Source organism: Odontesthes bonariensis, chromosome 7, assembly GCF_027942865.1.
Source record: "Odontesthes bonariensis isolate fOdoBon6 chromosome 7, fOdoBon6.hap1, whole genome shotgun sequence".
NCBI lineage: Eukaryota > Metazoa > Chordata > Actinopteri > Atheriniformes > Atherinopsidae > Odontesthes > Odontesthes bonariensis.
In genome coordinates, this window is record NC_134512.1 from 21,848,824 (window position 1) to 21,862,312 (window position 13,489).

Genomic DNA, 13,489 nt, shown 5'->3' on the forward strand with positions numbered 1-13,489 from the left:
AAGAAAACAAAAACAATAGAAAGAGAGGGAAACTACTCTGTAGTAAGCCGGAGCCACAGACTAATAGCCAGCATAAATAGCTTCTTAAATCTGTGTGGCTGAGGGGATTACTGAGCCACCATCATTCCTAACTAGCCTCCGACAACATATGGTCACAACGTGGCTGCATTTTGCACCATTTCAGATCAATATACTTCACTCGCATTTACATAAAACTGAGTGTTCTCTTGAACTCACATTTAGAGCTGAGTGAGTGTCTTCTTTATGTGTGGCTAATATCCTGCAGTTAAGAACTTGTGAATCCTCCTGCAGCTCAGCCAGACAGAGAGGAGGAGGTGTAAATGATCAGAGCTGTAAAAAGGGGCTAAATTATTCATCTGTTCCCACAGATGGTGTCCCAGGATGGGGCAGAAAAGTGGGCCTCACTGTGCCCCCGAACAGTCCAGGAGAGCAACCTCAATGTTCCCCTCCCGTGTACACCAACCGTGTGTTTGACTCCAGGTGAGACACCGTTCAAATCACTGCTATCTTAGGAAATTTCTGCCGAATCACATGATGTTTTATGAGCTGCTTTTTCTCTGTTTACGGCCTAGATGTACATTAAACTTTTATTTCAAAACGTTTCAAAAAGATTATGAGCCCAACGATGGCAATCCCACAGCCTGGGTTTAACAGAAATCCATATTGATAATTTAAAACTTATATCTAAATTAAAAACAATACAAGGACACCGTATCAAATGTTGAAACTGAGAAAATGGACTGTTTCTTGAAAACTGCGCTCTCATTGTCAATTTGATGCCAGTGACACACTTTGAAAAAAGTTCCAACAAGATGACTTGGAAATGTGCAACACGAAAACTTCTCATAACTTACATGATTAATTGGGAAGAAGCCAGTGACACGTCTGTGTAAAAAAAAGAGCGTCCCACAGAGGCTGAGTCTTTCAAAAGAAAGATGAGGAGGCTGTGTCGGTAAAAAGGAGTTTGGTTCCTCAGGAGCAGTGCTGTGAACACAGACATGATGCTGTATTGGAAATCACTGCAAGGGCTCAGGAACGTTTCTGAAAAATCCTTGTCAGTGATTGCATCCAGAAAATGAAAATGAAAACGCTGCCATGAAGGCAAAGGAATTCATAAAGAAGATCCAGAAATACTGCACTTTTTCTGGTCTCGTTTAAGATGGACTGAGGTGGGATTTGAGCTCTGTGTTTCAAGCTAAAGAACGGAGAGACGATCCAGCTTGTTTTAAAAAGCCAGTAACTGTGATGCCATCAGGGCGCATTATTTCACATGAGATAGGAAATATCTATGCAGTCACTATGAATGTTGAACTATATAGATTGAGGTTTTAGAGCTGCACATGCTGCCAGTCAGATGATGTCTTTTTCAGGGAAAGAATGACTTTAGCATTGCACGTGTTGTGCCGTTTAGCAAGACAATGTTAAACCGCACAACACATATACTAGAACAACGTGGCTTTGTGGTGGAGGGTCTCGGACTGGCCTGCCTGTGGACCAGACCTGAAAACATAAAGGGAAAAGAAAAAAGGAAAGGAAAGGGAATGAAACGGTGCTGTTTCATAACTACAGCAATTGCCACCTGATTTCCAAAATTCTTACAGAATTCTTTCAACCTCTTCTTCTTCTTAAAACGATGGAAACCTCAGATGAGTTCTACATCCAAAATCCAGCATATATTCCAAACGTCGTATATTCCAAAATTATATATATATATATGAGCATATTTTTTAGCAAAAAACATTTATAGGTTTCAACTTCTGATTTGTTGACTTTGCACTATTGTCATTTAAAAAATACGGTCTAAACATTTACAAGTGATTGTATTTGCATTTTTTAGAGTCGTCGGATGCTTAAATATAGATGCGTCCATATTTGTCATGAGGACCTATTAAGGTGATAAAATCCCACGAGGTACTGTATATGCTGCAGCCACCAAATCTCAACCCTACTGAGCACCAGATTTTTATCTGCTTAGTTAAACATTGCTGTCAACTTAAGCAAAAACGTGGTGCACCATGATATGAGGGAATATTTTAAAGAATAATGTTTGCCGTGGGGCAGTGAGAAGATTGCTGAACTACTATAAATGAAACAGCATAACAGAGGAGCATAAAATTATATTTGCTGAGTTTATCGTTTGAAGGAGGACCAGAGGAGTGTGTGAGGTTGCTGTCACTGTGTGTCAGGCTTTTTCCCCTCTGAATGCGTCATGACTGAGTGACTGTCTGGGGGGGATGTATGTGGCTATCAGGAGTACCCCTGGCTAAACTAAATCAGAGGCTGGGGACATATATGTATATATATACAGTATATATGTGTGTGTGTGTGTGTGTGTGTGTAGGTATGGATGTATGCATGTACTGGGAGGATTGTGCTCAGATGTGATGCCTGAAATATGAGGACAGACAAGTTGATATGCTCTCTAGACCGTTAAGGAGGCCTTTTTAATGTATGACAGCTAAGTCAGCATAGAGACAGCTATCCCAGTGGTCTGGCCCTGGGTAGTGACTCGCACATGCACACAGAAACAGACAGGCTGACAGAAATAAACCAACACACACAACAAAGCATAGCAGCACACACTGCCAGAATGGTCACAGAGCCTCAACAGGAGCAGCACGATCACAAGGCAATGTAAGTCTTCTTAAAATTTGATGTCATCATTACGTTGTTACATATTTTGATCGTTACAAACAGCTACTCTCTTGGGTGTAGCTGTATGTGATGATGCAACCTGGGCTGGGACACCCTTTACATTTGTGTGAACATGAGGGGGATTGTTTTTGTTGCTCTAGTGTTTTTAATGTATCCGTGAAATGCTGTTAGTGTGTCCACTGCTAATACACACTTTTATCAAGACAAGGGGTCAAATGTCTGGCGATAATCGCTCAATTTATAAAGAGATAAAAATGGCATAATCTTTTGTTTATTCACTCTGAGGAGAATTAGGACAGAGACCGCCTTAAGTAATGGAAGCTTTGCTTCAACAACTGTGTGCCAGCATGAATATTTGTATGACAGAGTGAAGCATGTTGGCTTGTTTTGAATGTTGAGGCAGCCAGCATGTTTCTCCTGTCTGAACTGCATCTTTAAACAAAGTCCCTCTTTTCCTGAGCCACAGTGGAAGAGCAGGCTGATTGTCAGCTGTGTGCAGTTCAAAGAGGCACTGTGTTTATTAGTTTGGCTTTTCGTGTCCGCCTCTGGTCAGTATCTTGCTGACGGGGAGTGAGTGTTCAGCATTTAATCACATCTCTGGGTATCTGTCTAAGGCCTGCTGGCTGCCAGATTCTTTACAAGGGACTGATGTTCTGTTTGAAACTAAGTTACAAAACCTCTCGAGCAATCATTTCAGTCTGAACATGCAAAGGATTTTCTGGGCACACATTTAGGAGTGCTGATTTAGGTGGAATAAATGCATGATTGTGCAGACACTTAAGAAGATCACCAGGCTTGGTTCGGATCTGAGGCCTTGCATGCATTTGAGAAGCCACTGTGGTGATGTAAGTCACCATCCCTTCATCTATAAGTGAAGAAAATGAGATGCTGGCAGGTTGAAGAGGAGGTGGAGGAGGAGGAGAGATTAGCTGGAGCTGGGAGGTTATGCTACTCTGTGCTGATGACTCACCTCACAGCACATAGAGAGAAAGCACTGCGACAGCACTGAGGTGTGACTGTGCGTGTGCGTGTTTCATTACTCTTGGTCTTCTTGGTGCAGTGCATTCATGTGAAGAGGACTTTCTCCGTGAACTCCTCTTTGTTCAGCGCAAAAGCAATAAATCACAGCGTTACAGCAGTCAGTGGTTCTTGGGGCTTTCGTCCAGGTTTGTCTCCACTGGGAGCAGCCTCCGAGTCCTACAAACCAGCTTTGATTTTTGCTGTACGGGATAAAGTGGACAAGCAAGTCTGAGGACACAAGAAAGAAGGGCAGCCCCATCTGTCCTATTTTCGTTCTAAAATAAAGTACTTTAGTGTGTTATTAGCGCACACGTGTGCCTGAGCGTGTCTGAATGAGCTTGCTGCCGTCGGCGTGTGTAAATGTGAGTGTGCGGCTTACAATAAAAGATGTCAGCAGTGGGTTCTCATGTGAGAAGGGTAATGATGGGGCAGGCTGCTCTGAGCCATTACTGTGGAGATGCAGAGGGGGGGATGCCAATGTGAAATCAAAGTGCTGCAGTGGAGTGTGCATGGATATGCAGTGGGCTTCAGACTGCAGCACAGCCACTGACCCACTCCTTTGTCCGTGCTTCCCCACTGACACACTACCACTGGTTTCCATGCACACGCCCCACAATATGTGCATGTGAATGAAAGCCAGAGACAGACAGAAAGAGACATTACCAGGCAGGCTTTGGTAATCCCGAGCAGTTTCCCCATAGACTTAATGGCTGCTGTGTCTTATTTGTCAGCAGCGTTATCTCAGTGGCGTCCTAGTTAATGGGAGGAGACATAGTGCTTTGCTGGTAGGTTTGTTGGAGGGCTCTGATGATTTCATTAGCAGTGCATTAGTTAACTGTTGACAGGGTTCAAGATGCCACTAACAGAAACATTACTGGCAGTGTGTAGCCGGGACTTTATATAGCAGTTTCCTATGTGGAAAGATGTAGTTCTCCGTCATAGTCTAAATACGGAGCGAGGTTTTATTGTACAAAATTTCAAAATAATCAAATTTCAACATTGATTCAAAACAGTGCTACTCAGTTACAACTAGGCTGAGACTGCACAACAGGATTACTTCTGAAGAATTCTTATCACTCTCATGTTACTGGCTTCCAATAAAATTCAGCATTCAACACAAGATCCTCCTCATCTGTACGGTTAATTATCTTAACCAAGAGTCGACTCTATCAGTGAGCCATTAATGTCTAATGTCCACATCAGGCTCTTCAGGCTTTGAGAGCGAGTCCTGCTTCTTGAACCATGTAAAAGATCAATAATGTGAGGAGACTGCGAATTTACCGTCCTGGACTTCAGGCTGTGGAAAGGTTGCACTCTGGAAGTCGGGTCATCCAACTTTGTAGGATGATTTTAATCACCAAGTGTGCTTGACTTCTTCAGTATATCACTGTCCTTTATGTCTTTAATCGCTCTCTGTTGTGGCTCTTGCGGTAACATCATTTTTACACTTTTTAAAAAAAAACTGAAAGCATTTTTTAAAATGTCGGCACGGATAACATTTGATCTTGGCTATGTCATCAGCAGGTACTGGATGAAAGAGTTTTTGAGCAAATGAGCAGTGGATGAATTTAGGTTCCTCTAATGCCCCAAAGGCTTTTCTGCTTCCAGTCACCCAGAAGTAACCTGCTGGCAACCACAAAAAGAGCTGATTTACATTTCAGAGAGGGCTTGATGTTCATTTTAGTGTATTACTGTACACCAGCCTTGTTATAAATGCCATGATTACTAAAATACTTCACATATAAAAACACTGTTGTTTTTTTTTTTTTATCAGTGACATTTATCATAGTTTTAAGTCTTCGTACAAAATGAAGCAAACTGTTTCGTTTTTAGAGAAGCATATTCTGTGTATTCACACATGTAGTTGATATGCGAATAATAAGAGTTCCACATTGTCTGGCCTGTTGGATAAAACAGTATTAAAGTCTGTCTTTGTTCAACTCAGTCTGTGTAGCTGTATGATAAATGCTTATATACTGTATGATATGCTTATATCATCTACAGTAGTTTCTCTATCGTAGGGTTGTTTTGCTCACAGACAAACATCTTTGTTTAAATCTGTCTGGTCTGTCTAGTGAGAGTGAGAAGTACTCTTCTCCAACTCAGGTGAGAAAGCGGCTCACTTCTCTAAGACCTCAAAGTCCAGACTAATCAACTTACTCTGAAGCTCAGAAAGGCACCAGTGTGTCAGTCTATTGACTGAAAAACAACCCACACCAGCCTCTGTCTGCTGCTAATGACAGGTGGTACAGGCACCGTCCACTGAGGCAGAGCTGCTGTGTACCACACCTTCTTGGATTTTTTATCAAACTCCAAGTCAGTGTATAGTCAACAGCTGGACGGAGACACACATGTTCTGTGGTAAAAATCAAGTACTTATCTTAATCTTAAAAAATAATTAGACTGAAGTAGTGAAATACTTAGAAAGACTAAATGTAGTGTTGTGACCTTCAAACAACACTGTTGTTCTTTTGGATATTGGGTGAAATATGTTTGACATCCCTGATATAACAAACATCCAGAGCTTTCAACACATCCCAAATCTCCCGATGTAAGCCAAACAATCAAGGAGACAAAAAAGAAAAATCTCTTTGAATGGCTGTGATAGCTGTGTAAAATAATACGTCCCTTTAGCATGAAAAATACACAAGTTGTTTCCAGAGAATAAGTCTGATGAAAATGAATCCGGTTGAATGAATGATATTTCTGCCTGATGATCAGCGGTTAATATGTGATGAGCAGATCCTGATTTTCTCCATGCGTGCATATTTCATACCGAGTGTGCTTTATAATGAAGCATCGGTAATATTTACCTGGCTCATTTCTGAACTCGTTCTGTCAAAATCAGTTTTCCCAGAGTTGACTCAAACAGTGCCTTGGATGCAGATTATCTGTGTCTACCGTTCAAATTGAATGACAACTGTTCCTGGTAACATCTCCTGTTTTTCATGTCTCACATGAATGGTCATCAGCACTAAACCAACACCTATGTCGGAAAAAGACTGACCACATCACAGTACAGAGTCGGTGTTTTGGACTGATTTGATTACTTTATTTAATTATTATCATTATTTTAAATCGCTCAGATACTGCCCGCCGTTTATGACATTTATTTTTCCTGCACAACCGCAGTGAACTTTGGCTTTTTGGGCTTTTTTGGGGGATGCACAGTGGTGGGGTGGTTCAAATCTCAGTAAAGGCTTTCCGTGTGGAGTTTGCATGCTTGTATGTTCTCCCTGGGTTACTCCGGTGTTCTCCGGATCAGCGTATGTGAATGTACATGGTTGTTTGTCTCTTTTGTCTGAGTGTTCTCTCTGTGATGGACTGGTGACCTTTTCAGCGAGTGCACTGCCTCTTTCCCAATGGTTGCTGGGAATAGCTCTTGAATAGGATGAAGAGTGTATGTAAAATAGATGGATGCTTTTGTTGGACTCTGGGAACTCAGACTTAGATAACTTAGTCGCGTTGCATTAACTACACATCTGTGGACAAATGATTATTGTTCTCAGAAAAGCAGCAAAGTTTTTTAATCACTCCAACTCACCAGTATGCCAGTCACGCATCTAAACACTAATCTTTCAGGGTTAGCATAATTGTGGAACTATTTAGAGATACACCATCAGCTCCACTTATCAGAAGGGGTGACATTCGCTGAATGCAACATAATTTATTACGGGGAGAGTGTAATGACTTCTTTAAGTGAGTCTTCAAATAATCTATGGCTCATGGATGATTTGAAATAAGCCCCCGCTGGCCTCCAGTGACATTGCAACTTCAATTTCTTCTGCAGTGGCTTCAGTACTGAGACTGAAGCTTTATGTGCATCTTTTTAATTCATTTTATAGGTGCACATCTTGTAGTGTGGCTGCAATGTAATGAACAACTTTCTGGTGCATGTCCACAGTGCACGCACAGTGATGAATATAACAGCAGGAGAGTGAAGCAGAAATCAAAACTGGGGTATGACAACACAACAGGAATGGGATGAGGTGTGGGGCGTGAGAGGCATTCTAAAAATATTGAGGAATACTGTGTTTACTTTTAAGTTACTACTTTACTGAGGTCACAAATTATTGTTTTGGCCTTTTGTAAATTATCCTTATCCTAATTGATTTTCACTATAATGGATACATTGTCAAATTGGCAGCAGTTGAATTACTCCGATTTGCATATGCAAGACTTTTGTGCCAACAAAAAAAATGCTGACAACCCAAGGAGGCTCTTTATGGATGGAACGTTTTCATGCTTCTTATAACTATTGGATGATCTCCCCCTCTTTTTTACATGCACACCACAGGAGCTGCAGCTGTTCACAGTTTATTGAACGTCTTTTATAGGGTCTTTTTTAGCTCCTACTTTAGAGTAACCTCTTTCCCCACATGAGGGGAACCTTCTGTGACACAACGGTACTGTGGTTGGTCCACACGACCTAAGCACATACTGCAACTGGTTTGATGTACAAATGCAATCCTGAAATCTGACATTTCAGAGAAAAAAAAAACAAGAAGAAAAGATCAGTGCAAATTCGTCCGAATAAACAACAGAAAAAAAACTTAACAAAACCATAGAGCAATGAATGAATCAGTGAAGCCCAGGATTATTATAGCCTGTAAATGATGAAGGAATCATAACAGGATTTTCACTTCAATCCGCGCTCTGCATCTGCACTGCGATTGCAACCAGAGAAAAAGTCCTTCAAGGTATCTTATCCTTCAGAGAGCTCTCCAGTCCCCACGACACTCACAGAGCCCTTCGAGCTGTTTGATCTGAAAGCACTGAATTTATGCTGATATAATTGTTTTTAGAAAGGATTTTATTGTATTTTTTTAAGCTTTACAATCTGTTTCAGTTTTAGCGGCAGTATTAATGTGGCAGAGGTACGGGTCAAGCAAGGGAGCCTCAAACAGCAAAACAGGCATTCAGGAGGAAATGTATGTGATTCACGTAATCAGTCCGTGTCCCCGTGGAGCTTTACGTCTAGTAATTCCCCTGAAAAGCAGTGAGCAAGTGCAGTCTGCTTACCTCTAACACAACCTGATGTTTCCATGCACTGGTTTTCATGTGTGAAGGCTTGATTTTACCTGTTTATGTATCCAGTTAAACCAGTTTTATTCCAATTGGTTGCGTTTTTCTTTTCTTTTTTTTTCTTCTTTTTTTTGCTTGCTAAGTCCTCCAAATGTGCAAGTTGTCTATTCATTTTTTTATTCGTTTATTTATACGAGGATAGGACAGCAAGACCCCAAATGGAATTCAACAGTCATTCATTTCTCAAGGAAAGGGTGTGGGGCTCAGGGAGATCTGAGTTTCGAGCTACGCCCCTGTAAATCATCGCTGCATCCCGGAAGTATTACATAACACAAAGACAGTCGACTTTCTCCGAAAGCAAGCCGACGTGTAATTTTTGACTAACTTTTGGCGTCATAAACTGATACTACAACTGAGCATCTTTAAATGAATCAGTCTCTCGGAACACCTCTCCATCCCTCCCCTCCCTCCCTCCCTCCCTACCTTTTCCCTCCTCTCCTCCCTCCAAGTCGCTCCCCTCTGACTACACCGTGCACACACACACACGCACACACTCTCCCCTACCTCACACACACGGACGCCTGGACGCTGCAGCGTTTTTAAGAGAGTGTTTCCAACCCTGGATAGGAGGGAGGAGGCAGGAGGAAGGAGATAATGTCCAATTCCTGACCGTGTTGATTATTTTTTAAAAAGGAAAAAAAATAGTAACTCTGATCAGTTACACATCGAATGGATCGGCGATCTCTTTGCGAGCGCTAAAACACGGTCAGGGTGTCATTGCAGACATGGGTCGCAGCGGTACGGCACCTTTCGCTCAGCTCCTTGGGGAGTGTTTTCACTGTCAGTCCTTCAGCGCTGGAAATGGCGTTGTGATGCTGAGCATGGAAGACGCAGCGCAGGCGGATGCCAAGGAATAAAGAAATATATGATCACCTGTGCTTTTCTTTGGGTTGGATTTTTAGTAGCGGTGGACAGTACCATGGTGAATTACCAGAAATACATTACTGTTATGCAGCTGGCTCTGGGGGTGACCGCCTCCAACAAAGAACATTGTCTTCCACCTAGGAAGCGTATGTGGTGAGTATCAATCTTGGTGCGGATGATGGTGATGATGATGTGATGCAGGTTGGGAGAACAGGGGGGCTGCGATGAACCGAGCCGTCGCCTCCCACGTACGTCTCGTCAAATGATGAGTCAAAATGCACCCGGCTCACCCTCCGAAATGACATAATACTCCTGTCAGCCACTGCGGCCAGTCTGCACCATGTTGCAATCATCACAGACCCTACTGTGTTCGGTGCACACAGTAGGTAAGGCAACTACTCCGCATGCTGGGAGTTTGTGTGTGTGCGTGCGTGCGTGCGTGCCTGTCTGTGTGCGCGCGTGCAAAGACAAGTGGATCAAATCATGTCCTTCCTCTCCATTAGTTTGTAAAGTTGAATGCGTAGAATGATGTCATAGCCTCATTATTGTTTCTTTGCCTTTAACTTCATGTGCTTTAATGCTCTGTCCAGCCTCCACTGCACTGCTGCTGTCACTGGAAGTGCAATCATCAAGCTAACCATGTGGTAAACCATCACTCTTCAGCCTTAACTCCTCTCTGGTCGCTGTGCTGAAACTGATTAATAAAATGTAAAGCATGAAACGTGATCCTCTCCTGTTTTTATTACCTGTGCTGCAGGCCTCTGTACACCTCTCATTGCCATGTCTATTAAACATTGTGTATCCATACTCTACTCTCAGCATGTGTTTGTGTCCTGTCTATCCATCTTCTCTGTGTCCTCATTACTCTGTGTGCTCCACTATATTGCAGTGACCACCTCTCACTTTCTGCCTTTCTCCTGCTGCTGCCCAATTCATTTGTTTACTTCAAGGCAAGCCTTCATTTCAATCCTCTTCCTCCATCTAAGCAGATTGCTGTCGGGGCCGCAACATTTGTGTGACAGTATCCCTAATTACAGCTGGATTACTATCTTGTTTGAAAGCAAAGATGGTTAATTAGGAGTCAATGGGCTCATTGGTGCCCTGATAGCGACTTATAAATGTATCGGACACTGTGGATCGCAGCGGTGTGTCTTTGTTGTGTGTGAGAAGCTTAACCATTATCGTGGCTTCTTTAACCTAAATCGTTTCTGTGAGTGAAGAAAGGACAAAACACGCATAAAGCTGGATATCTCCGAGCATCGCCCATAAAGACAGATAATCATTATGAAAAGGGCCGTACAAACACACACACCATCACCCCCATAGCATGATTTTTAGGACATCTAAAATTGTACACAATGTTTTTTTTCTTGTGGTGTGATAAGGTTTTCCTGTAACTGGTAACTGTAAGAGTCCGACTGCCATCCCTTCTAAATGCTCTGAGCCACTGAAGTCAAAGTGCTGCTGTAACCTCAGCAGGGGTCACAGGCTTATCACATGCAGCTCATTACTTCTCAGTGACTTTGGATAATCATATTCCTTAGTCATCTTCTTATTATCCTAATTGACCCCCGTGGAGAAGATAAGGGATTTCACAGGGAACGATGGCCCCTTTGGTGTTTCATCTGTTATTGTTGTTTACCTACTTACATCTGCATTTTTCAGCCTCTTGTTTCAACTGATACAAAAGGCGCAAGCTTGGCGTAAAAGTTAAACAAGAAAGTTAAAGCAGCCTTCCCTTTCCTAATTAAGTCGAATAATTATTACCCGTTGAGTGAAGAGCAGTAACCTTTGTCATTGTTTAATGCATCAAATAACCGTTTAAGCCTTCAGAAAAACTAACCTTTGTTTTTTAGAACTTTGTTTCAAAGGACAATACCTGCCATTTTACAGCACATACTTATGGATTGGTACATTTTGGATTTTTCATTGTCTTGTACTTTAATTTCTTTCAAGCCATCATTGCTATTTATCAATTTATAATTCAATCCCATTACAATTATTTAGCAAGAACATAATATTTGATCTTTGACAAAAGACACTGCAAACTCAGTGAGGAATGAACTATGATGAATTACCTGCCTGTGTCAAGTTTCAACCGACTGTTAATTTGTATTTGTGCCAATTTCACTATGAGGCACATGGATGTCAGAAAAGAGGAAGAATGTATCAAAGAGAATTCAAAAAGTGTGTCAGTAACAGCTGCATAGTCAGAAGGTCGTGGTGAACCACGTTAAGCTGCACAGATAAAACCCTTCTCTGGGAATTTCAAGGCACAGTGAGTTTCTCATCCTTGTTGCTCGACGAGAGTGAGATTTGATTCATTCTAAAGAAACAACATTGTTTCTTTTACTTCCACCCCTAATCTAAACCAGGGAGTAAAGAGCAGCTCTTGTAAATTGTTAATGTTCTGAAGATTCTCAGCTGCTCGTCCACCAAATCTGTTAGAACAGAAATGTTGCAGTTAAACTCGTTTGAACTCGTTCTACACGACTTCCTTGATCTTCCACTGTTTTGGGTTTTTTTTGTTTGTACGTGCAGTGATATTTTACCATATGATAGTCCTAAATTAAATATTAATGGTGGATTGGAATGGATCTGGCGCGAGGGTGGGGGTGGTTGTTTTAATTCTTACCAAGATATTGTCAAAAAACAGAGTTGAAGCACAACAAATGTTACATACATTTTGGTAACATTAGTACAAGGCTATTTTTGTCATATTAGTATTTTTTTTTTTTTCGTACTGAATGTGCAATGCTTGGAAACCTTTGTAAAATGCTGCCTGTTGTGTTTTTATAGCAAACACAGACAGAACTAGTGCATATTTAACATTAAGACTTGACAGTGGTGTGATGAAACATCAGCACCTGCAGTGCATTTCTTATCCTTTATGTACTCAAGAGCATAACACAGCGCTATCTAAAAACATATAAAATCAAACCACATGGGTTTGACAAAGTATACGCATACACGCAGCTTAATTGTCTTTGTCTTAATTACCATGATTCATATGGTGAAGGAGCAGTGGAATCGTTGTAGCTTCATAAATAGTAGCTACAGAAACAGTAATAGTAGTGACCATAAGAGAAGTTTACCTTTTCTGTTAAGTTGTAGTTATTCTAAGCTGATATCACCAGGTGCACAGTGATCTTGTGAGATTGTGTTGAATTTTCAGAGACGTTTTTCTGTTCCCAAACACCTTGTAAACACAATTTCTCTGACTATAGGGCGGGTTAACTGTTTACTTCATCAATGGCAGTGTCAACTGATTATCTAAATAATGGAAAAATACAGCTGTTGAATGAGTTTTAAGTTGGACAGGCCAGATTCTGCCTTAAATTAAATTCATCAGATCTAGCACACACACAAGAAATTTCTTATTAACCAGAAGACACGACTCATAAAAAAACACCTTTATTGATCATGCAAAGCCCAGTTGTCTCATTTATGCACTTTTAAAAGCTGGAATTACTGTCTCAGGAGCTGTTCCACATCTCTCTGCGAGGAGTTCAGAGAAAGACATTTACACAATTTAGCCTTTTTCACCAAATACACATTGATAAGTTGATTAATGGGACCTTTAAACTCAAAACTGTTCTACTCATTAACACTGTGTTCATATACAAATACATTCTTGATGCTGTTTTGAAGAAATGTACTTTTTTTTCTGCATTTGCTGCTTTACGTTTGGATATAACCGGAATGACTATAACGTTTGAAGATATCTCAGCATTTATCAGAAGTCTTTACTTCATGGGAAAAGCTATCAAATTTAGAAAAATCAATATAATCTGTTGAAATGAAAAATCTTAACCCACTAAATAAAAAGATTGGGTTTTTTTGT

General features: G+C 41.2%; 1 protein-coding gene across 8 annotated transcripts in view; it reads left to right on the plus strand.

Annotated features, from left to right (window-relative positions):
* The first annotated feature begins 9,279 nt into the window (after window positions 1-9,279).
* tjp1b (tight junction protein 1b) overlaps window positions 9,280-13,489 on the plus strand; it is a 56,892-nt gene continuing 52,682 nt past the window's right edge. For 7 of the 8 annotated variants that reach the window (XM_075470079.1, XM_075470081.1, XM_075470082.1 and 4 more), the window contains exon 1: window positions 9,280-9,798. In XM_075470079.1, coding sequence (XP_075326194.1) covers window positions 9,647-9,798 — 152 coding nt within the window. In that variant the 5' untranslated portion in view covers window positions 9,280-9,646. The remainder of the gene's footprint in view (window positions 9,799-13,489) is intronic. The other variant, XM_075470086.1, reaches the window with a different exon arrangement.